At 39.1% G+C, this 24328-nt stretch overlaps 1 protein-coding gene across 7 annotated transcripts in view; it reads right to left on the bottom strand.

Moving 5' to 3' along the window:
• The window catches only part of nfia (nuclear factor I/A), a 506523-nt gene that overhangs the window by 156370 nt on the left and 325825 nt on the right, over positions 1 to 24328 (bottom strand). For all 7 annotated transcript variants that reach the window (XM_060830426.1, XM_060830431.1, XM_060830425.1 and 4 more), the window contains 2 exons: positions 21840 to 21957; positions 6845 to 6972 (listed from right to left, as the gene is read on the bottom strand). In XM_060830426.1, the coding sequence (XP_060686409.1) occupies positions 6845 to 6972; positions 21840 to 21957 (246 nt within the window). The remainder of the gene's footprint in view (positions 1 to 6844; positions 6973 to 21839; positions 21958 to 24328) is intronic.

Raw genomic sequence — 24328 nt, 5'->3', positions numbered from 1 at the left:
ACAAAGCAGCTACTGTCTGGTCAGTTTAACTTCAGTGGTGGGAAACCTTTTCGAGATAATAATCCAGGACAAAACTACCAGTCACTTGAACAAATGTGTATCAATTGTGGAAAGCTATCATGGAATCTGTTGAAGGCAAATTCTGCTCAATTAACTTGAATATTGACATAGAGGGAATTAATCAGGGTGATGCAGTCAATATGGTATACATGAACTTCGAAAAGACATTCAATAAAGTGCCACATATTGAGCTTGCCAATAATATTAAAGAATCTCATGAACTACAAGAAACATTAGCAACACAGATACAAAATTGTCTGAGTGATAGGAAACAGAATAGCAGTGACTACAGGAAGGTGTATATATTTCTTCATAAGACCTTGAATGGTCTTGTATTGCAGACGGTTTCAAACTCTGCAAATATTTTGCAAGTATTAGTGCAATTGCAATCTTAGAAGGATAGTGATAGATTTTAAGAAGATGCAGAGAGGCTAGTAGAATGCGATGACATCTGGCAGATCAAATTTCTTGCAGAAAACTATTCAATAACACATTCAATAGAAAGATTGACAGAAAGAAATATTAACTGAAGGCTACAGTTTGGAAAGGGTTGAGGAAAACAGTTTTGGAAGTATACAGGTATAAAATTTTGATGTTGGTGTGGTATTTTAATAAAGCATGAAGTATCGTAGGATTTATAACTAGAAAAGCAAGGAGGATATTCTGAAACATAACAAAACACAGATCTGGCCTCAACTGAGGTAATGCATCAAATTCTGGGCACTGCACTTTAAGAAAAATGTGAAGGTTTGGAAGCGGGTGCAGATAAGATCTGAAGAATGGTACCTGGAATGAGAAACTTCATTTATGTGTACAGACTGGAAAAGCCAGGACTGTTCTCTGTTGCAGAGAAATAGTTGACTAACTTATTCAAAATTGTGAGGTGCCTGGACAGAATAGATAGATGTTCGTGTTGGTGGAAAGGTTGAGAATAAGAACACACCACTTTAATTCAACTGGCAAAAAACCCAACAGCAATCCAAAGAAAAGCACACTCTTAAGGTTTAAGGATTGGTGCAACCTTGCATCACAAGAACTGCAAGATGGCACTGGTACTAGTAGATTCCTAACACTCCCTTCAGCTCTCAGACCAACAACTTCTTTATCAGTGATGCATCACCTCAAGCAGTCGTTCAGTTAGACAGTTTTGTGCAACTTTCAAATGGCCTAGACAAGAAGCCACAGATGCCATGACACCCTAATACAGTAGATTCACATCCTTCATTCCAGGGTTGGTTTGCAATCATGGGAATGGTTGTAGGTAATTACATAATTTAGTGTAAATTATTCCCTACCTTAATAAATATACATTTTGAATGGCCTACTAGTATGAATTGTGTACTATTCACAACAGCAATTGCTTTCTCTGAAATAGTTTAACACAATTATAGAACAGGTTTGAATAATATTAGGATAACTTACTGCAGAACATCCCACCCCATTAAGGTACTCCATGTGCATTATTATTTGCAAATCTCTTATGTAGAGACAAAAAATGATTTCAATTGCTTCAATCCAAATGTTCATGAAGAGCAAATATTTCACATTAAGAAACAAGTGAAGATCCACTCTGTTCAAATCAATCAAGAATTCAATGAAGCGTTGCTATACTGATACAATGGGGATCATAGCTTTTGACTTCCTTCAATGTCTACTGAAAGGTGAGGCCAAAATGTGAAAAGCAATTAAAAACAAAAAGCATTCCTGGAATCATAGAATCCTGACAATGTGGAAGCAGGTCCTTCAGCCCAACAAGTCCACACCAACCATCCAAACAGTAACCTAGCCAGACCAATTCCCCTTCCCTATTATCCCATATTTGAACACTATGGGCAATTTAGCATGGCCAATTCACCTAAGTTGCACATCTTTGGAAATGTGGGAAGAAACCAGAGCACCCAGAGGAAACCCACGCAGACACAAAGAGAATGTGCAAACTCCACACAGACAGTCACCTGAAGCTGGTATCAAACCCGGCTCCCTGGCACTATGAAGCAGCAGTGCAAACCACTGGGACACCGTGCCACCTAATGGTTTAGTTTGCAAATTTTTAAAACACTACCTAGTGTGGTACTGCACCATATGGATCAAGAAAATTCCAAGACAAAAATCCAAAAGAACAGTGGATGCCTGTCATGTGAAACAAAAACAGAAATTGCTGAAAAATCTCAGCAGGTCTATGGAGAGAAATCAGTGTTAAGGTTTCAGGTCCAGTGACCCTTCTTCAGAACTGTTATTTTAAGAAAATTCCATGGTTTGATTTCAGTCCACAGAGTTGCTGGTTGTCAAATCAGCTTGTGCAATTAGCCTCAGCATCTGCCGATTTTCACTCAAGAAGAATGGCTCAAAATGGGCAATATAAGAGATGATATGCAATCCAGTGCTTTCTGAAGAGGAAGGGGGAGAAATGGACATTCTCCTGTTAAGTTGAAGAAGTTAACAATTCAATTGAATATACTAGCTGTGTACACTGGTGCAACCTATTAAATGACTCATCACACAGCATAGGTTTAAGTGAATCTTTTGTACTCCCAATTAGAGGACAAATACAGTAATGCAACATCAATAGTTGAAATGAGCTGTCACATGTTGTCACAGAGATCATTGCTTGTTCAGGTGCTGAGTGCACTAAACACAGTTAACAGCCAACCAACTTTTGCTAAAGTCACAGTGAAATAACTGCAGACAACCCTCATTAGCAGTAACTGAAACAGATCATCTAAATAATCCTGCATGTTGAGATTTTACTACATGTCAGGATCGTACTCTGGGTGGCAAACTATGCTAATCTTACTAGTGTTTGCAACTTGTTTGCCAAGAGCACGCTAAATAGTTTTTTGTTGGAATTGAGAAAGCATTTAAATTTGACAGCCACTTTGGGCACATGTTTGATAGCATTTGGAAAAATCCAATCCATTTTTAACAATAGATTTAGCCAACAGTAACCATCCCTCTGGCATGTGGAATTAACTGCACAGAATCAGGACATACCAACCAATTAATGTATGCCAGTGTTTATGTTTCACACAAAACTCTTAGAGTCATAGAGATGTACAGCATGGAAATAGACCCTTCGGCCCAACCCGTCCATGCCGACCAGATATCCCAACCCAATCTAGTCCCACCTGCCAGCATCCCGCCCATATCCCTCCAAACCCTTTCTATTCATATACCCATCCAAATGCCTCTGAAACGTTGCAATTGTACCAGCCTCCACCACATCTTCTGGCAGCTCATTCCATACACGTACCACCATCTCACCTGTGACTATCGATGATACAAATATCTCAGCAAGAGGCCCACCAATCACTTCTCTAGCTTCCCACAGAATTCTCAGTTACAACTGATCAGGTCCTGAGGATTTATCCACTTTTAACCGTTTCAAGACATCCAGCATTTCTTCTTGTGTAATCTGGACATTTTGCAAGATGTCACCATCTATTTCCCTACAGTCTACATCTTTCATATCATTTTCCACAGTAAATACTGATGCAAAATATTCAGTTAGTATCTCCCCCATTTTCTGTGGCTCCACACAAAGGCCGCCTTGCTGATCTTTGAGGGGCCCTATTCTCTCCCTAGTTACTCTTTTGTCCTTAATATATTTGTAAAAACCCTTTGGATTCTCCTTAATTCTATTTGCCAAAGCTATCTCGTGTCCCCGTTTTGCCCTCCTGATTTCCCTCTTAAGTATACTCCTACTTTCTTTATACTCTAAGGATTCACTCAATCTATCCTGTCTATACCTGACATATGCTTCCTTCTTTTTCTTAACCAAACCCTCAATTTCTTTAGTCATCCAGCATTCCCTATACCAACCAGCCTTCCCTTTCACCCTGACAGGAATATACTTTCTCTGGATTTTTGTTATCTCATTTCTGAAGGCTTCCCATTTTCCAGCCATCCCTTTACCTGTGAACATCTGCCTCCAATCAGCTTTTGAAAGTTCTTGCCTAATACCGTCAAAATTGGCCTTTCTCCAGTTTAGAACTTGCCGCCTTCCTTAATCTCATTTCACCAAATAATCTTCTATTCCTTTCTCCTTTATGTAGCTTCTCTTCAAATATACCAATGATCTTTGCAATATCTATTTCACATGGTTGCAAGTTTCACAATTTCAACATTTCCTAATAAGAAACTTCTCCTGAAATCCTTATTGGAGTTATTAGTGACTGTCTTATATTTATTCTTTTGTCATTTGGTTTGATGCTACACAATGAGTATAGATTCAAAACGGACTGATCAAGGACAGGGCAAAGTCTTTTGGTTTCTACTTCAAAATAACACTACTTACTATACAATAAGTACTCAATACTATTTGACATGGCAGTCTAAGGTTGACCAGACTCTTATGTTATAGTGATATTGTTAAGGTCCAAACTGTCTTCCTCTTGTGTCCGTGTGTTCTCAAAGCTCTTATTCAAGAGTGTTCTAGCTCTGCTGATGCTGTGCTATTTATTCTTAGGGATGTGTACTTCTGTGACATCGTCATAAGGTAACTGCAGGGACCCAAAGCCCTTACACAACCTTTATGATCCTGAATTCTTAAATTTAATTGCACAAGTTATGCTTCAATATTAACAGTATTAGTGCTTCACGATTACTTAAGGCTCCTCTAATTCGATTTTTTTTAAGTACTGCAATCGAGAAAATATAGGGACTTATAAACAAATGATCTACAAATGAGTAAGTAAGAGCCCTTTTCTGTAACAATAAAGACACACAGTTAAATAGCAAGAATATCTATGTATGTACATTATTTCCTATTCCCCTTTCACACATATGTCGTGAGTCTCTATAAATGTAGAAAACCATTGCTGGTTGGGCATTATTTTAGTTCAGTGCATGAGATATTCTTAAAATACAACAGCTACTTTTGAAACTTTACTAATGAACACTGGCATTCTGGTACAATATTACAGTAACAAACATCATATTTATATGAATTTTTAGGATTTTTCACTTTCTTTTAAAAAAATGCATCAACTTCCTTTTACTCCAAACAAACATTGCCACTCAGGCCAATGAATGGTAAACGCATAAGGATAATGCAGCGTAATTCATCAGTCCACTTTTCTCACTATCATAACAATGACAATATTTATATTTATTTAAAAGTACTGCAACACCCCAAGGTGTTTCTTACAAATACTGTAAAACTAAGAATGGGCTGTTTCAGACAATTTGAAGTCAGAAGAGGATTTTAGAGTGTCTAAAGGAGCAAAGCAAGCAAGAGAGATATGAGAAGAAATTCCAGAGCTTTGGGTTGAGGCAACTGAAGGTACAACCATCAATGGTGGAACAATTAAAATTGGGACAGATAACAGGTCAGAATTAGAGGAATGCAGATATCATATAGGCTTATGAGTTGGAAGAAAACGAGAAGAAAAGGACAAGGCCATGAAGAGAATTGAAAACAACAATGAGAAGAGAATTTTAAAATCAAGCTATTGCTTGACCAGGAGCCAGTGTGGATTAGAGAACAGAGAGAGATGATAGTGGAACAAGACTTGGGAGTTTAGAGAGCAGGATGATAGAAGACGAGTGAACAGTATGATTTTGAAGTTAAGTTTTGAAATAATGAAGACATGAATAAGGGTTTTAGCAGCACATGAGGTAAGACAGGGTGAAGTTGAGCTGTGTTACTCACAGGTGGAAATAGGTCGTCTGCATGATGGCACAAATATGAGATTGAAAGCTCAGCTGAGGATCAAGCACTAAGGTTGTGAACAAACAGGCTTAATCACAGAGAAAAAGATGGAGTTGGTAACTAGGGGATGAAGTCAGAAGTGAGGACCAAAAACAATGCTTCTGTCTTCCCAATACTGAATTGGAAACACCCTCTTTTCTATTTGGCATTTTGATTCACCCATCTGCTTATGATTGGAAAAGTCATTGGCAGAGAATCAAATTGATACTCTCCAATTCTGCCTGCTCCATGCTGTATCAAACTTATAAAGCAACGCATTGCGGGCAACCTGAACTTTGTGGATACAAAGCTTGACAAAAGTGACTGCTGTACTGATCATTATATAATTAATTAACAATCCTTAGTTCATCAACATTGAAATATGACACACATCTGTAATTTTGAACAGGACAGGCTTTCTATGTCGCTCCTGTGAGGGTCAAAGAATCTTTGCAAGCATAATCAGCAAGTGTACCTAAACCCTAAAGACAAGAACTGACTTGCACCAAAATACCAATTTCATTGACCCATAATGCGTTTGCTTTGTAAAATTCCAACTGAAACCACCAAAAAAAAACATTGTCTTATACATGCTACACTAAAGAAAAGATCACAAATCAAAAATGCTCTGTTTTTTTGGCTTTCAGATGGTTTGAAGTACTACCTCAGGTTTAAATTTACAATCCAAATTGGATTATATTACTTACAGTGACTCGCTTATGGGATACAATACAAATATGAAAATAAATAACATCTTATGTAATTTTCCTGACCCAAAATAGAAATAGAAGTCCTGTGGACTCTGAAATCACCAGCAAATTCTACCAATAGTTCAGAAAGATAATTTCAAAGACAAGCCCTGAAGATTATTTATGGCTCTTGTAAAAATGTACCTCATAACATTTCAGTTAAATTATTAACGACTGTAGCACTGTTTTACAAAGGAATTAATTCTCAGCATTTTGATAAATATGACATTATAGTCAAGATACTTCAACAAATCCATCATTATTCCTCTACATATGATTGACAATCAAAGCTGATTGCTTCTGCAAAGTGTCAATCACTTGTTTGAGAATCAATTGAGCCGCTTACCTGGCTCCACCTCATGCCAACCACTGGATTGACTGCCACTTCCTGGAGATCGACCCTGGTTGGTATAAAAAGGTTCTTCACCAGGGCTGTCCATTTCATCTTCCATTGATTTGTGGCGCTTTGTAGAACTGCAACAGGGAAATAAATGTCAGGATTATGCTAGAACACTCAATCCATGTATACTCGACCACATTAGGAACATAGTGTCACACTGCATACGCTACATTCACTGCAATGCATGCATCAAAACCTGTTGCAAATTTATGGTCAATCTCTATTCAGCAGATCCTGTCAGGAATGTGCAATCTTGCTCCGCCTTTGTGCACAAGAGCCTGTTGGGGTGTTACAGTCACATTCAATCCATTTAGTCTGGACTTCTTTAGATGAACTGTTCCTGATATCCATCCAAATAAAATATTTCATTGTTCGTGCTTGTATTTACTTTTATTTTAACACCTAGTTTCTGCTTTAGAGAGGAAATTGCAAACAACATTGATCACACAGAAGATTGGCAAGCACCACAAAGTACCACAGCGGAAGCAGTTAATGCACCTAGCAATAAATGGTAAGACATTTAGTACTTCAGGTAAAGATTGTTACTTCAGCTTTTTTTAAACAATTATGGTAGCCTAAGTTGTATCCATTGATCTATTTCTTTCCTTTCTATCATTTCTCTTCTACCAGCTATGGTCTTTCATGCTGTTTTTGAGATAATGCTGATAGGTGAAAAAGTAAAAAGAAGCGCTGTTCTTAACTATTAATCCTGTTGGTAGAAATTTCAATAAAGCTAAACAAAGCTTTGGTGCTCCCGTCTATTCAAAAATTCAAATTTGCAGTTGGTATTTAGAAAGGATGTTTGTTGAAATTTTGTGCTGTTGTAATATGTACACCCTCAAGAAAGAAATTATTTATGTACAATACTTTTATGAATAGACTTCTCAACGTTTAGGTATCCATTGATCTATTTCTTTCCTTTCTATCATTTCTCTTCTACCAGCTTGAATTAAAAATTCAAGGAGTAACTTTTCTGTTTGAGTTACAATCAGTTACTATTGCTGGTAGGTCAGTTCAGAAGAAAGTAAATACGAAAAAATTTTAACTACAAAGAAATTAACATTTGAAAATAAGAATATGAAATTATGATTTACAATTTGCATTTTCCATGAAATACTGCTTCTTCAGTTGTGTCAAAATAATAGGACATAGAATGTTACAGAACAGTACAGGCCCTTCAGCCCTCGGTGTTGCACCGACCCGTGAACATAATCCGATGCCCACCTAACCGACACCATTCTATTATTATCCATGTTTGTTCAATGCCCATTCAAATGCCCTTAACATCAGCAAGTCTTCTATTGTTGCAGGCAGGCCGTTCCATGCCCCTACTAATCTGAGTGAAGAAACTACCCCTAATACCTGTCCTAAATCTATCACCCTCAACTTAAAGCTATGTCCCCTCATGTTAGCCTACACCATTCAAGGAAAGAGGTTTTCACTGTCCACCCTATCTAACCCTCAGTAGGCATAATTTATTAAAAAGTAATGTAGGTTCCAAATCTCTTGAACAAGGGCACATTAAGGGATTCTTTCAGGCTGATGGTGGTCTTGCCCATTGGTTGGAAAACCAGCAGGGAACCCTCTGTACCTTTCAGGGGAGGCCTGACAGAATCAAATGTCTTTCATATCCTTGTGTGGCCAGGGCTGAGCCATCCCCATGATTGAGGTATCCAACTGTGGAAGTCCCACCCTACTAATCTGACAGCTGACAACTTCAGGGGAAGAATTGACTGCTGCTGGCAATGCATCCACAAGAGGCCCAGATCATTATGGGATCCTAAACAAGAGGTGAGTGACTGTGGCTTAAGAATTACAGGGTGAGGAGTGTTGGAGGGGTTGGTGATGGTGCAGGGGTCAGATGCAGTGGAAGTGGTATCAGATTTAGCAAGCAGTTTCACCTCCATCCCCAATACCAAATTTCTGATCAGGCATAGAATACCTAATTACCACCCCTCCTCCCAAAACTCTGGGAGTCCATAGGCAATCCAATAGGAAGGCATGGTAAAGCTCTGCAACCTCCTTTGATTCCTAAACCATGGTTGAGTTGTGGCTACTTCAGGGATAATGAATAATTAATTAGCCGAACTGACATCACCACTGACAGCGGTGAGATGTCAGTTAGGTCTCCTGCAATGAAGTGGACCCAGTTACCCTGCTTCCCACTGCAGTGGGCCACATTAAATCCAGCCCCTGGGTGAGATTTCAACTCATTCAAGACCCATTCACTTACGCAGTTAAAAGCTGGCCTAGAAATGAAATCAGGTGAAGAATCCCATGAGATATTTTGTTAGTTTTGTCACAGAAGAATGCACAATGACAATGATACTGCAGATAGAACATAGAACAGTACAGCACAGCACAAGTTGGTTTGGCCTTTGATGTTTTACTAATCTTTTATCCTACTCTAAAGATCAGGCTAACCTCCATACACTTCGTTGTACTATCTTACATGTGCCTATGCAATAGTTGCTTAAATGTCCCTAATGTATCTGACTCTACACAGAGAGTGATGGGCGTGTGGAATGCATTGCCAGCAGTGGTGGTAAGGAACCTTCCTCTGACATCTCTCCTAAATCTTCCTCCAATCACCTTAATATTATGCCCCCTAATAGTAGACATTTCTGCCATGTGAGAAAATCTCTGGCTATTCACTCTATCTATGCCTCTTATCATCTTGTACACCTCAATCAAGTCACCTCTCATCCTTCTTCGCTCCAATGATTTCAGGCTCAAGTAAAACTTCCCAATTCCTTCATCAATAATATAATTCAAGACATTTGTCTACTACAGATAGTAGACCACGGGTTCTGGTCTTGAGTCTGCTCGCAAGTTGATTTGTACACAAATCGAAATACAATAATATTAAATAGTTGTTCATACGTTGGATTTTTAACATTTCACCTTGCACATAGTTGTGTTCAATGTATGAGCATTCATTAGTTGGATGGACATAGAGACCTCCTGTATCTTCCCTTACTCTGCTGAAGGCATTCACGGATGCGATGAGAGCCTCAGCAGTGAATGATAGCACAATACTTCAACATAAGACATCACGACTGACCCTGCCCTCAAACACCAACGCTTTTGCACTCTACAGACGGGGATTCCTCAATAACAATCTTGAACAGGAATCCTGGTCAATTTTTCTCATCCTAATCTAGGACTGCAGTGGTATATTGTAGCAGCTGCAAAAATGTGGTAAATGTCATTAACACATGCCAAAAATAAGCCTGAAATTTGGCTGAGTTATTGAGAAGACGCACAATGCGATGTGCTGTAGATATAGTAGCCAAGTTAATAGACCAAGCTACTATATGTTATTCACAGCTTGAAAATAACCCCTAAGCGAACAACTGCATCTCTAACTGCAGAATCAAATAAGATTTTTCTTTTTTGTTTATCTACAAATAAATAGTCATAGAGATGTACAGCACTGAAACAGACCCTTCAGTCCATCTCGTCCAGCCAACCAGATATTCCAACCCAATCTAGTCCCACCTGCCAGCAACCGGCCCACATCCTTCCAAACCCTTCCTATTCGTATACCCATCCAGATGCTTTTTAATGTTGCAATTGCACTAGCCTCCACCATGAGATAAGCAAGTGGGAGAACGCAATAGAAGGATATGATGATGTGGTGAAATGAAATAGGATGTGAGCAGTCTCATGTGGAACAGGAACAATAGTATGGTTCTATTCTGTCACCTGACTAGTTTCCATCTGCTAGATATTTTGTAACACTCTGTATGCAACTGAACCTCCACCAGAGATCTTACTTCAACACATTACTCTGGAAGCACTGAAATCATGCTTCACTAAACGCAATATGAACCTTACCCTATTGAAATTTCTGGGGTCCTGTAACTTACATTAATCAAGTTAACATATGTCAATGCTGGTACATCTCGAGCCCTAAAATGCCAAAAGCTGTGGTGGATAATACTGGTTAGACATAGGTTTTGAAATATTTCAAGATGCTCCCTCATAAGAGGATTGGTATCAAAATCTCTGATTTCCACCCTGGGTTTCTCCAGCTGTGATCATAAGCTGCACTTAAATCCATCGAACTGGACACTCACTGCTTGCACCTTCAGAATCTGGGATCAGGAAGTGGAAAATCCAGATAACTCTCATCCATTTGCCTCACCTTTTTACAATGCAAGGCTTCCAAGGGACAGTGGAACTGATGCTCACCTTGTACCCAAGGTTCAATACTCAAGGCAGAAACCCAGCGAATCCCAATAACTGCAAAACACAGAAATACCACTGGTCCCAAAGACAGTGATAGTCATTACTGTTATAGGATTGAAATAATTAACATTTGGCAATTAAAGCACTGGAATGTAAAATTCCAAAAATTATGGATTCTTTTAGGCACAAAGGTACTTATGAAAGAATAAAAACAATATCCACGAGTGTTGAGACATCAAGATTAAGATTAGCTTCCACAATATACACACAACTTTAAAGCAAGAAAAATCTGAATTTGTGATGATAGAAGTTACTTGTGATAGGAGAAACTCTTAAAAGGTCTGGAAAATATTTTTGTTTTAATGACACTGAGGATGTTTTTTCTCATCAGCGCAGGAGAGGTGGAGACATTATTGGAAACTGCTCAAGTTGACTCTTCAATGCTTTCCTTTGCTGGAGGTGATTGCCAAAGAAACCAAAAAAAAACTTCCACTGAGGCAGACAGCCAGTGAGGATATTTATGACTCCACTTAGGTCCAAATTTCAAAACCTTCCAGCATATTTCCAATGTCAGACATTCTGAATCTGAAGCCTGGTCGCCATTCCGAAAAGGCCTGTCATCAGACTATCAGAGCCCCCTTTCAATCACAATGTTGCTGTGATGAGAAGGGCCCAATCACAGCCACAGCCACAATCCTTTTCATTTACTGATGGCACTGATAGCTATCAACATTCTTCTTTCAATTACAGTCATGTGTCATAGAAGCCTCTGTGTTAAGGTGCCCTCACTGGCCTTGCATTTCACAGCAGCACCCTCCTCTCCCTGGGAGACTTTCTGCTATACAGTGCCGTGGGTTCTTTGATGGGATCTCCCAGTGTGCTTAATTAGACAGCAAACATTGAAGCAATCTTATTGACTGCCTCCTGGTAGATTCTGCCTGTTTGCCCACTTGTTGCATGTGGGAACTGACCTGGAAATGGTTTTAAATCAGGGCCTCCCTAGCGTGCTCGCAAAGTGAGATTTTCGTGTCCACAAGTAGTGGTTGCTGCTGCGGAACTGGATTGATTCCTGATTGGCTCCTTTAAAAAGCTGGTGTTACTTTTCCACAGAAGGTCAACTGCTCACTGCAGCCTGATTCCTGTGATGTGAGAACCTGTGTGAAAAGGTAGAGGTTCATCCTGCCCATCTTTTCAGCTGGGGAGATGGTGAAGACGAGAGGGAGGGGTGGTGCTGAGGCAAGGGAGAGATGGCAACGTGAGGAGGGGTATGATGGTGAGAGGAGAGGGAAGGTAAGGATACCCCTTGATCCCTCCTGCTTTGCCTAACTCCAACCACCACTTCGACCCAACCCACTCCCTTCAACAACCCGACCATACCCAACCATGTCTCAAAACCCCCAGCACAACATGTAACTCTCCTCCCCTCCCAGCCACTGTTGCATGATTCTCACTCAGCTGGAACCCCACCCCCTCATCCACCTGACAGTCTACCCCTCACTTATTTGGTATTTTGTTCCCCTTCACACATCATACTCTCCAACACCACACCCACCCCATTTGCAACATGCTACCATACCTCCTCACTTAGGTTAGTCTCCCTCAATCATTGAAAGTGTCTTTGTGACCTTTAACTTATGAAGGTCTGAAAGAGTTAGCCTGTTATATTACTCCTACATTGAGTGGATTTCTCTGAAGAAGGGTCACTGGACTTGAAATGTTAACTCTGCTTTCTCTCCATGGATGTTGCCAGACCTGCTGAGTTTCTCTAGCAGCTTCTACCTTTATTTCAAATCTTCAGCATCCACGGTTTTTAATGTTTTAGTTTACTTGCGTGGATCTCTGACTGATTTCCTGCCAAGGACACATTTGGGACAGGCCAGATTTGGAATCTAGATGGCTGTGAATTCACTGACAGGTAAAATTGTGTATCTTTAAAAAGGACTATCGTTGGTTGAATCTGTCCCAATAGCAATCAGAATATCTGGGCCATTTCTCGAACTGTAGATTTCACCTTGATGTTAAAGATGAAATTGGATTTTCATTAAAAGTCGCAATTTATCTGCATCCATAGGCAGATTCCACTACCATTTTTCTCTCTGCTGTAATTCAGTGTCACACCAGCCTCCTCTTTAATGTTTTCTAACAATCCTGCAACTAAACTGAACCTTAATGAAAATTCTTTGATCGAGCTCCAACTGACAATTGCAGTAACTAAGACATATTAATAAAGCTTCTGTTGTATGTCCTTGACACTACAAATGTTGCAACTGCTCTATATTTTGCAATCCATTAGCAGGAATTTTCCTCATTTATCACAAAATTCAACCTTGCTAACAACATCTAAGTAGTGGTGTGAAAGCCATACAATATCATTAAGAATTAAACATCTGCATAAATTATCAAACCACCCACAGAGGGACTGACACCTTCTACCAGTGTGAAGCCAAATCTGTACAATTATGGAATCTGCTTTCATAGCAACATATAAAAAAGGTCATGTGTATATATCCAATCACTGGAGCAACATATTACATCAGTAAGCATCCAAGATCTTTCCACACAACCCTTATTGTATTAATGTGATTTTGATTTAGTGGATCCATTCATAAAATCCATGATTTTAAGTGGGTGGTACAGTGCCAGCTCATGTCAAAAGATTCATATCAATCATCTTACTGAAATTCTCATCACAACAGCAGCAAGTACTGCCAAAGTTAACTGGTACCCCAAAAGGGAGAGATTGGAGAAGAGGCACTTAAGCCCACTAACACATACCTTGTAACTAACACTTCTCGAGCACTAGTAAAGGCTCAGCAGCAGGTCTACTTTCATGTCACTGGGTCACACAATACAGGACGAGGCCATTCAGCCCACAGTGCCAGTGTTCTTTCTTTGACAGAGATATCAAGCATTCCAGCTCTAATCTCATACACTTGCAATTTTGTTCCCCTTCAAATATTTATCCAATTCCCTTCCAAGTCTATTACCACCCACCTTTTAGGCAGTTAAGTTCAACTGAAAATATTTTTTAAAATCCTCTGAATTCTTAAACTTGTCCACTCTAGCTAATGTTCATCCTTCAAATAAAGAATGGGTCACTTCCGTCAAGGCATTAGACCATAAGACATAGGAGTGGAAGTAAGGCCATTCGGCCCATCGAGTCCACTCCGCCATTCAATCATGGCTGATGGGCATTTCAACTCCACTTACCCGCATTCTCCCCGTAGCTCTTAATTCCTTGTGACATCAAGAATTTATCAATCTCTGCCTTGAAGACATTTAGCGACCCGGCCTCCACTGCACTCTGCGGCTATGAATTCCACAGGCCCACCACTCTCTGGCTGAAGAAATGTCTCCGCATTTCTGTTCTGAATTTAACCCCTCTAATTCTAAGGCGGTGTCCACGGGTCCTACTCTCCTCGTCTAACAGAAACAATTTCCTAGCGTCCACCCTTTCCAAGCCATGTATTATCTTGTAAGTTTCTATTAGATCTCCCCTTAATCTTCTAAACTCCAATGAATACAATCCCAGGATCCTCAGCCGTTCCTCGTATGTTAGACCAACCATTCCAGGGATCATCCGTGTGAATCTCCGCTGGACATGCTCCAGTGCCAGTATGTCCTTCCTGAAGTGTGGGGACCAAAACTGGACACAGTACTCCAAATGGGGCCTAACCAGAGCTTTATAAAGTCGCAGTAGCACAACAGTGCTTTATATTCCAACCCTCTTGAGATAAATGACAACATTGCATTCGTTTTCTTAATCACGGACTCAACCTGCATGTTTACCTTGAGAGAATCCTCGACTAGCACTCCCAGATCACTTTGTACTTTGGCTTTATGAATTTTCTCACCATTTAGAAAGTAGTCCATGCTTGTATTCTTTTTTCCAAAGTGCAACACCTCACATTTGCTCACATTGAATTCCATCAGCCATTTCCTGGACCACTCTCCCAAACTGTCAAGATTCTTCTGCAGCCTCCCTACTTCCTCAGGAGTGCCTGCCTGTCCACCTAACTTCGTATCATTGGCAAACTTCGTTAGAATGCCCCCAGTCCCTTCATCCAGATCATTAATATATAATATGAACAGCCCCAACACTGAACCCTGCGGGACACCGCTTGTCACCGGCTGCCATTCCGAAAAAGAACCTTTTATCCCAACTCTCTGCCTTCTGTCAGACAACCAATCCTCAATCCATACCAGTAGCTCACCTCGAATACCATGGGCCCTCACCTTGCTCAGCAGCTTCCCGTGTGGCACCATATCAAAGGCCTTTTGGAAGTCTAGATAGACCACATCCACTGGGTTTCCCTGGTCTAACCTACTTGTCACCTCTTCAAAGAATTCCAACAGGTTTGTCAGACACGACCTCCCCTTACTAAATCCATGTTGACTTGTTCTAATCAGACTCTGCTCTTCCAAGAATTTAGAAACCTCATCCTTAATGATGGATTCTAGAATTTTACCAACAACCGAGTTTAGGCTAATTGGCCTATAATTTTCCATCTTTTGTCTTGATCCTTTCTTGAATAAGGGGGTTACAACAGCAATCTTCCAATCATCTGGGACTTTCCCTGACTCCAGTGGCTTTTGAAAGATCTCAACCAATGCCTGCGCTATTTCCTCAGCCACCTCTCTCAGAACTCTAGGATGTATCCCATCGGGGCCAGGAAATTTATCAATTTTAAGACCTTTTAGCTTTTCTAGCACTTTCTCTTTTGTAATGGCAACCATACACAGCTCGGCCCCCTGACTCCCTTTAATTGTTGGGATATTACTCATGTCTTCCACTGTGAAGATTGACGCAAAGTACTTATTAGGTTCTCCTGCTTTTTCCATAAATAGCATTGCCTCTGCTATTCCCTCCACAGAGGCAAAAGTGGGTACTGCAGATGCTGGAGATTAGAGTCAAGATTAGAGTGGTGCTGGAAAAGCACAGTAGGTCAGGCAGCATCCGAGGAGCAGGAAAATCGACGTTTCGAGCGAAAGCCCTTCATCAGGAATGAAGCTGGGAGCCTTGGGGGTGGAGATAAACTTAATAGCCTGTCCTGCTAAGGTTTTCCAGCACTACTCTAATCTTGACTCTATTCTCGCCACAGATGTTGCTGAACCTGAGTCTCTCCAGTTATTTCTGGTTTTTGTTTCAGATCTCAAGCCTCCCCAGTTCTTTGTTTTATTAACCTGCTGGTAGAACTAATTTCTCGCATCTTCTCAAAATCCCCCAATTTTCAAGACACCTATTAATCTTACCCTTCTCTACTGTAAGGGCTGTACGCATGTTATCTGAGGCTAATGACTCATGAAGAGAAAAAGTGTTTTTCTCTCAAGTTTGTTGCATTACACAAGCAGTCTCAAATAGGTGACTTCAATCCACTAAAAGGCTTCAATGTGCTCTGCAGCATGCTGTACCTCAGATTTTGGTTGATGCGATACTTATGAAGGCTAAAATATGGGCAACCAGCCAGGAATGTGGTGAAACAGTTCAGTCAACAGGTCACAAAGATATCAGTGTTTTAGCAGCAGACAAGCTGAGCCAGGAGCAAAGTCAGGCAATGTTACAGAGTGGAAAGAGCTGGTCTTGATGATGACACAGCTATCGGGGTATCAAATATGACAGCAAGGTTGTGGACAAACTGGTTTAATTTGCCAGGGAAAGAGATGGAGTCAGTAGATGGAGAATAGCCTTCACGTTATTTAAAAGTAGACAATGCCTGCTCATCCAATACTGGATAAAACTAGAAAAACTGCACAATCCTACAGATCCCTAAACTAGTCGCCTTTAGGGAAGGAAATCTGACTCCAGGTCCATAGCATTGATACTTACTCTTAACTATTATCTGGAAGCCACTCAGAAGGGCAACAAACACAGCTCTATCCAGTGATGCACACATTCCATGAAAGAATAAATAAGAAAAGGTTACTGTCAATGTACGTCCAAGTGAGCCAGGAGAAAAGAATTTATTTTTCCCATCTTTAATGCTAATTGGCATATGGATGAAGATATGGTTGTTTCAAGAACTTTTGTTTTGGATGGGATGCAGCTTGTTCAGTTTTTCCAAGAGACTGAAATGTTGCTTGCACCAATTGGTTTTGGAACCTAACAGAAATGTGTTTCGTGTATATCTCATTACAAGTAGTACGTTCAAACCTGATTGCTACATAATTTCGATCTCTTGTAAACATCCCTGTTTCCACCTGAAACTACACTTATGTTAGGGTAGAGATATAACCATCTCTCAACAAAGTGGAATTGGACCTGGAATCCTAACACAACGCAGAAATATTGCATCAGATTTCCTTCATAACAAGCATGCTCAAATTTCTCTTGGCAAAAGGCACAAACTTATTCAAATTCTAGATAATGCTCCTGCCCACATCCTCATGACAACTTGCTCATCATAATAAAATCCAATAATATATAAATCCAATATATTTGGAGATAAGATACTTTTAGAAATCACATGATGTACATTCATAATAAAAATTCTGATATGTTAGTATTCCCTATTCCGCATTTATTCATAGCATCTTAAAATGCTTGAAATCTTTATATCACATGTACCACATATATCGTCAAACAATTTCAAAGCAAATAAGGAAGATTACAAATAAATTACTGGGTTATTATCTACGGTTCTTGCATTTAATCGTTTTTATCAGTAACCAGAGTGCATATATCAGAGAACTGTAATAAGGATAATTTGTTGTGCTAATTAAGTACATATTCTGCTGCACATGAAATGGCTCAAATCAAAACAAAATTACTTCAAAACAAAGCCGTGCACACCAATTTTGGGTTTTAAGCAAGTCGTTTAACAGTAATAAAGAAATGTTGGTATTGTGCATTGGTGTTTCAAGACGATAATGGGGTTGAAACTAAATTCAATAGTGCTTCCTTTTTGGGGGCAAGCCCTTTGTGCTTCAAAATGGCATCTAAGATGCCTGCACACAGTGATAATGTGAAGCACATTCGACAGTTTCTTATTAAAAGAGATCATGACCTTAATTAGTGTGCAATGTTGATCTGACATCAATCTTACCATTTTAGATTCCTTAGCTAGTGGAAATAACTTCTCTGCTGTCTATCTGGTAAAGTCCCTTCACAGCCTTACATATTTCGAGAAAAATAAGTGATGATCTTTTTAAATCCAGAGTATAGGCTCAATTTATTTAACTCCCCATCTTAAGAAATCAGTTTCATATGAGATATTTATCGAGTAAAACTTCACCCCGTCATCCCAAAAGTAAGTATATCCTTCTTTAAATGTGAAGGTTAAAACTGTTTATGATGGTCCTAACAAGGCCCTGTGCAATTGTAGCATGACTCCCTCATTCCAGTACTTCAACTGCCTTGCAATAAATAGCTAATATAATTTGGTGAAAATGTGTGCACGCAAGACCATAAGACATAGGAGCAAAATTAGACCATTTGGCCCATCAAGTGTGCTCCATCATTTGTTTTGGATGGTATATTTCTCAATTCCATTCTCCAGCCATCTCCCTGTAGCCCGTAATCTCCTTATTAATCAAGAACTGATCTTTCTGATAACATGGAAAATTGCCTAGGTCTGTCCTGAAAACAAAAAGCAGGACAAGTCCAATGTGGTCACATATAGGGCCATCAGTCTCCTGTCCATCATCAGTGAAGTTGGTCATTGATAGACCTACGAAGTGAAATTCCTCACTAGTTTAGATTCTACCAGGGAGTCATACAAAGAACCAATGAAACTTGTTGTGGGTTGGTGGGGGCTAATCATCTCAGTCCCAAAATATTATGCAGCAGCACTCTATAGTTGTCTAAGCTCACCATCTTCAGCTGCTTCATGAAGGACCTTCCCTCCATCATAGCAGTCAGAAGTGTCCATTTTCACTATTGCATAACGTTCAGCAAAACTCACTAATCCCTAGGTACTGAAAATATCCATATTCGTATAGCAAAACGTGAAAAATATCTAGGATTGAACTGATAAGTGGCAAATAATATTTGTGCTGTACAATTGCTACAAAAATACAAGTTCAAACTTGAGAGAATCTAACCATCTCCCCTCGAAATTCAGAGACAATACCACTAAATTTTCCACTACTAAAGTCCTGAAGGGGAAGCATTAACCAGTGATTGAACTGAAACAATCATACACTGTAAATGAACAACCCATAAACAAATGAAAAACAACTTCTTGTGGGACTGTTTCCAATTCTTTGTAGGAATTGATCTCCATGTTATTTGCTCCTACTTTCTCCTACCATGTTTTTGGAAGACTTCCCTGCCTTTGCTGACAGAGGCCATCTCGTTTCTTTTCCAACTCCTGCTCCAGTGCACCTACAGAAATCCTTAATATACGCACTGCTCCATGGTCAGTCTATACTGTTTATTGCCCTGCACTCATCCAAATCATGTCAGCACTTCCAACAGCTATAAAGTGCTTTCCTTTTAAGAGGTGCACACTAGCTCTTGCAGGCTAGTTTGAAGTAGCAACTTTAGAAATTCTTCTGATGCTTGTAGCCAATGTACGACATGTTTAAGGCTGTCTGTATGCAGCAATCATTAAAATAAGCATGCAGCATGAAGGTGGTGTGCTGGCTACTTTACATTTAATAGACATGGATGATTCTGCACTACAGTCCTGCACATTTTTTTCAGGGAATAGCTAATTTGCCAACGCGCTTCTCTCATGTTGAAATACAAGTTCTCAGTGTATCAATATTGGGAGTTATCACCTGGCAGGTCAAACCCTCTTACAGGGCAGAAAGTATGATCAGAAGTGGGAGTTTACGCCTATTATAACTGGTTGCTTTTGTGGTCTACTTAATACCAGTGCACAAGCAGCATAGACATAAGAAACATGTCCTATGGCTAAAGCATAGTGCAAAGTCCCCAAAAAGTACAGGGAGAGATAAATATTATATTCAAAGTGATACCAAAGAGATGTTCAATAAAAAGGACCTGGCACTGTTACAGCTCAAGGTATCAACCTCTGAGGCATCTAGGCAGGGTCAAATGGGAAGTTGCACAGAATTATGAGGCAATTGGACACATTGAATGGCTATTTTACAATGACCAGTCAATTAGTCATCTGAATATCCTCTTGATCAAAGAAAGCTACATGAATCACTGGAAAATCAATCTAAAATCAGGAGAATTAGTTCAGAATATAAATTTCAATAATAACAAACCAGCATTTTCTTCAGCTGATATTCTACTTAGGCTTGCTTGGTTTCTTATATAGCTGCTTTTCCCATTTTCTCTTTTGGAGCTTTCAGGACCAAAATGGCACATCTCATGAATTAATTTTCAATGTATTCCATACACAGTATCTGTTTTCAGACATCAAAGAGAGCTGACATTAACTCATTCTTGCGGACTATATCTTTAGACATAGTGTTTCAATTTTTTCCTGTTCTGATGAAAGATTATTGACCTGAAACATTAATTCTGGCTCTCCACAGAAGCTGTCTGTAAAGTATTACCAATATTTCACTGTTTATTTTTGATTTCCAGCATCCGCAGTTCCTTGCTGTTGTATTTGAGAAAAAAAAGATTGGATTAACCGGGAAAAGCCAGTCAGAGTGGAAAATTAAGAAAAAAATTAAGATCAAAATGCGACATTTTAAAAATCTAAATGAAACCGCATTTTTAATTGTTTTCTTTCTGGGCAAATGGGATTGATTGGCAGTCATTACAATTATCATTTCATTGTACAGTACTTACCTTGTTAATTAACTAAACTTTTTGCAGTGAGTGTAATTAGTGTGTAAATGCAGCAACTTCATGAAACACAGGATGGTTTGTGAAGCTAACAGCAAAGTAGCCCATATCCCTAGCAACTTGAGGGAACTTGAAATTGTAGTTCTTCATTGTCAGATATTCTTGGCCGATTTGCACAATAATTATAACATGCTTTTCTCAGAGACCAGTCATAGCAAATTTTGGGCCAATAACTTTCATAGGCCCAGTTTCGCACTTAACATTAACGTGATTGTAAGCCTATATTTTCACTTGTAATGTTAACTTCCTTTATTCTTGGAACAAATTGCATGGCGTTCTTAAAACAAAAGGAGACACAGAGTGAGCATAATTAATAAGAATTTCAGAAAAATTCTAAAACGGTACCCAATATTTCACAGAAGCAAACCTCAATGAAATGTTAACAATCAAAAGATGGCATTGTACTGAGAGTTCATGAATCACCATGCATGGTTAATGAGAGGGTTGTTGAAAAAGAACCTAGAATTAACATACTAAGACCTGTGGAGCATCCTTTGAAGAGAACTGGGTAGCATTTAATCTGCATAATGGTCTAAATTTGGTACACAGTTCAATATCATAGTATAACAGGAGTCTGATAATGAACACCTTTAGTACAACTGTCAAAAATCATTGTGTGGCAAGTTACTTGGATGCATTTGGGGAGTACAGATGAAAATGCATGAAATAAAGATGAGGAGACATCTCAATTCTGTAGTTTTTTTGCACAGCAAAAAGAGATTTCTGAATATCATTTATCGACAATCATTGTATATTGGCTTAACTATCTCAGGCCACTTAAAATGTTCAGTCAAATTTCCAATGAAATGCTTCCACAGGTTTGTCTCAGATTATTTTCTAACAACCAACTACATTATCCCCATTCCAAACAATCTGACATTTTATCTAAGATCAATTTACTTTAACTGTGCAATAATGACATTTAGTAATTGCTAACACACAGGTTAATTCATGATTCAGTATAAATCTTTTCATTACCTGCTGGAGGACGTGCTTGGCAAAGACCTCCTCATGGCCCCAGGGCTCATGCTATAATACGAAGATCCCTCCAAATCTGAGAGGGAGAAATTCGGGCCTGTTCCGGCAGCTATTGGTGCTGGAAGGGCAGAGAGAAATAAGCATAATTTTTTTTGAACAAAAGATAAAAGCTTCTAAGACTTTTCAGAAAACTAAGACATACAATGAATTTGCATTATATTGCACCGTGGGCGGCACGGTGGCACAGTAGTTAGCACTGCTGCCTCACAGCGCCAGAGACCTGGGTTCAGTTCCCGACTCAGGCGACTGTGTGGAGTTTGCACGGTCTCCCCATGTCTGCTTGGGTTTCCTCCGGGTGCTCCGTTTTCCTTCCACAGTCACAAAGATGTGTGGGTCAGGTGAATTGGCCTTGCTAAATTGTCCATAGTGTTAGGTAAATGTAGGGGTATGGGTGGGTTGCGCTTCAGCGGGTCAGTGTGGACTTGTTGGGCCGAAGGGCCTGTTTCCACACTGTAAGTAATCTAATCTAATTGCAGTCAGGTCATATTTGGCAATCCTAGCTTAACGGTCTTTCAATTAAAAATGCATAATGTTCTGTAAATGTGTTGCAATAATAAGTAGCTTGATTGATTTGAAAAGAATTTGACCTGGGATCAGACTGATCACAATTCTGAAATCTTGCAGTGTGGAACTGATACAATGTGTGCAGTAATGCATTGGGAAAAACAGCCATAACTGTCCCAAAGAAAATCAATCATAGCTGCAATATTAATATCTAAACCTAAGGTCTTGTCTGTTGTTTCTTTAAGTGCGAATACTGAAAGCATTTGCTTAGACAGTCATTATTTTTAATTAAAATTACAGTATTTTTAAATATTGCCTTTAATCACTAAAACTCGGCTAATTTATAATTCTATTCTTCATTAAATTTTGCAAAAGTGTTAAATTTTGTCAAAGGTCTTCATAAATTTTAAGTGGTTATAATGTATCCAAGTTCCAAACATTAACTGTGAAGAAATCTGAAATACATTTTTCAAAGCTAAAACAAAAACTCAACATGATAACATTCATTAAAGAACCTAAGCATCAGGTGCTTGAAGTATAGTATTTTAATATCACTGGACTAACAATATCTGAAAACCAAAGTGATCAAAAAATATTCTTAAAGCATACACTTTAAATTAGCAACCAGAGATAGTAGTTTAGATTGCAATTGTAACTTTGTTGCAAAATTCCTTTTAGTTTTAAATCAGAATCATGTGCATTTTATCAACCTCAGACTGGACAGAAAATCTGCACTCTATTCCATGTAATGTGTATAGGACACTTGGAGCAGTACAAAATCTGTTCCGCATTAAACACAATGACAAGGTTTCTGCTCCATATTTCCCAAGTCCATTAGTTGTTGTCCAGTATTATGCCGGGGTTGAAAAACATCCCGACAAAGCTACCAAACTACCCCAACTTAATATTACCCTGATTTTAAGAAATTGCCAGTGAAGTTTAGACAAAATTGCAGGAACTTGGCTGAGCCATCTCTTACTGGACTATTTCTCTTTTGTGCTGGAAGGAAACTGTTTTCATCTTTTCAATGGCAAACTGGCTCTAAACATTGCAATGGAATTTTGCTGCACTGGTAAAAGGAACATCTTTTTAAAGCAATCATTAGAATACTACTAATTACAGTTCTTTAACATTTTTAAAACGAACATTTTGGAACATGGCCTGATTTCCTGTTCAATTTTAACTCAAAATTAAACTTCCTTTCTTTTATCAACCTTACAGATATCAATCTTTCACACTGTCCATAAACAGATGTACATATATTAAACCCTACTTCCCCCATGAGGACCTCTCATCCTTCCATGACACGTGGAAGTAGGCAGCCATTTTATACCCAATTATCTGATGCGGTTGTTCTCAAACTGACCGGTGGAAGGCAAAGGAGGCAGGCATTGAAGGATTGAGTGCTTTTCCTTCCTTCACTTTGAACAAGAAGCTAACCTCCCCATAGCACTCTTTTTCCATCCTATTCAAAGCTACAGATTAGTCATGCAAGAAATTGTGGTTAAAAGCTTATGTTCTGACATCAAAATATCTTAGGGAGGCACATCAATTTAGTGCCCGCAACATCAACTGTGAAACTGGACTACCTTGATAGCAGTAATGAGTAAAGAAACTTAAAAGTGGAAGCATTTTTAGGAAAATCTTGAGTAATGCAGAAGTCACTTAACAATTAACAAAGAGTGACAAACAGAAGAAAATTGTTCCCTGCAGCTGGTCACATTAAATTCCTTGTAAAGTCAGAAAAATGTAACAAGAGGAAACAGATGATTTCAAGGTTGACCTTTTGTGGTTCACACATTTTCTGTTCAGGTGCTAAAAGCATAAAATATTTGACAAATAGCCACTTTTGTACCATAAAATAAATCTATACTAATTAAAATTGACAGAATAACTTCAGTTTGGTAACATAAACCTTTCACACG

The sequence above is a fragment of the Hemiscyllium ocellatum genome, chromosome 9, assembly GCF_020745735.1.
Source record: "Hemiscyllium ocellatum isolate sHemOce1 chromosome 9, sHemOce1.pat.X.cur, whole genome shotgun sequence".
In the NCBI taxonomy this organism is placed as follows: domain Eukaryota; kingdom Metazoa; phylum Chordata; class Chondrichthyes; order Orectolobiformes; family Hemiscylliidae; genus Hemiscyllium; species Hemiscyllium ocellatum.
Note: the sequence above shows the minus strand (reverse complement) of the source record. Positions and strands in the feature narration are given on the sequence as shown.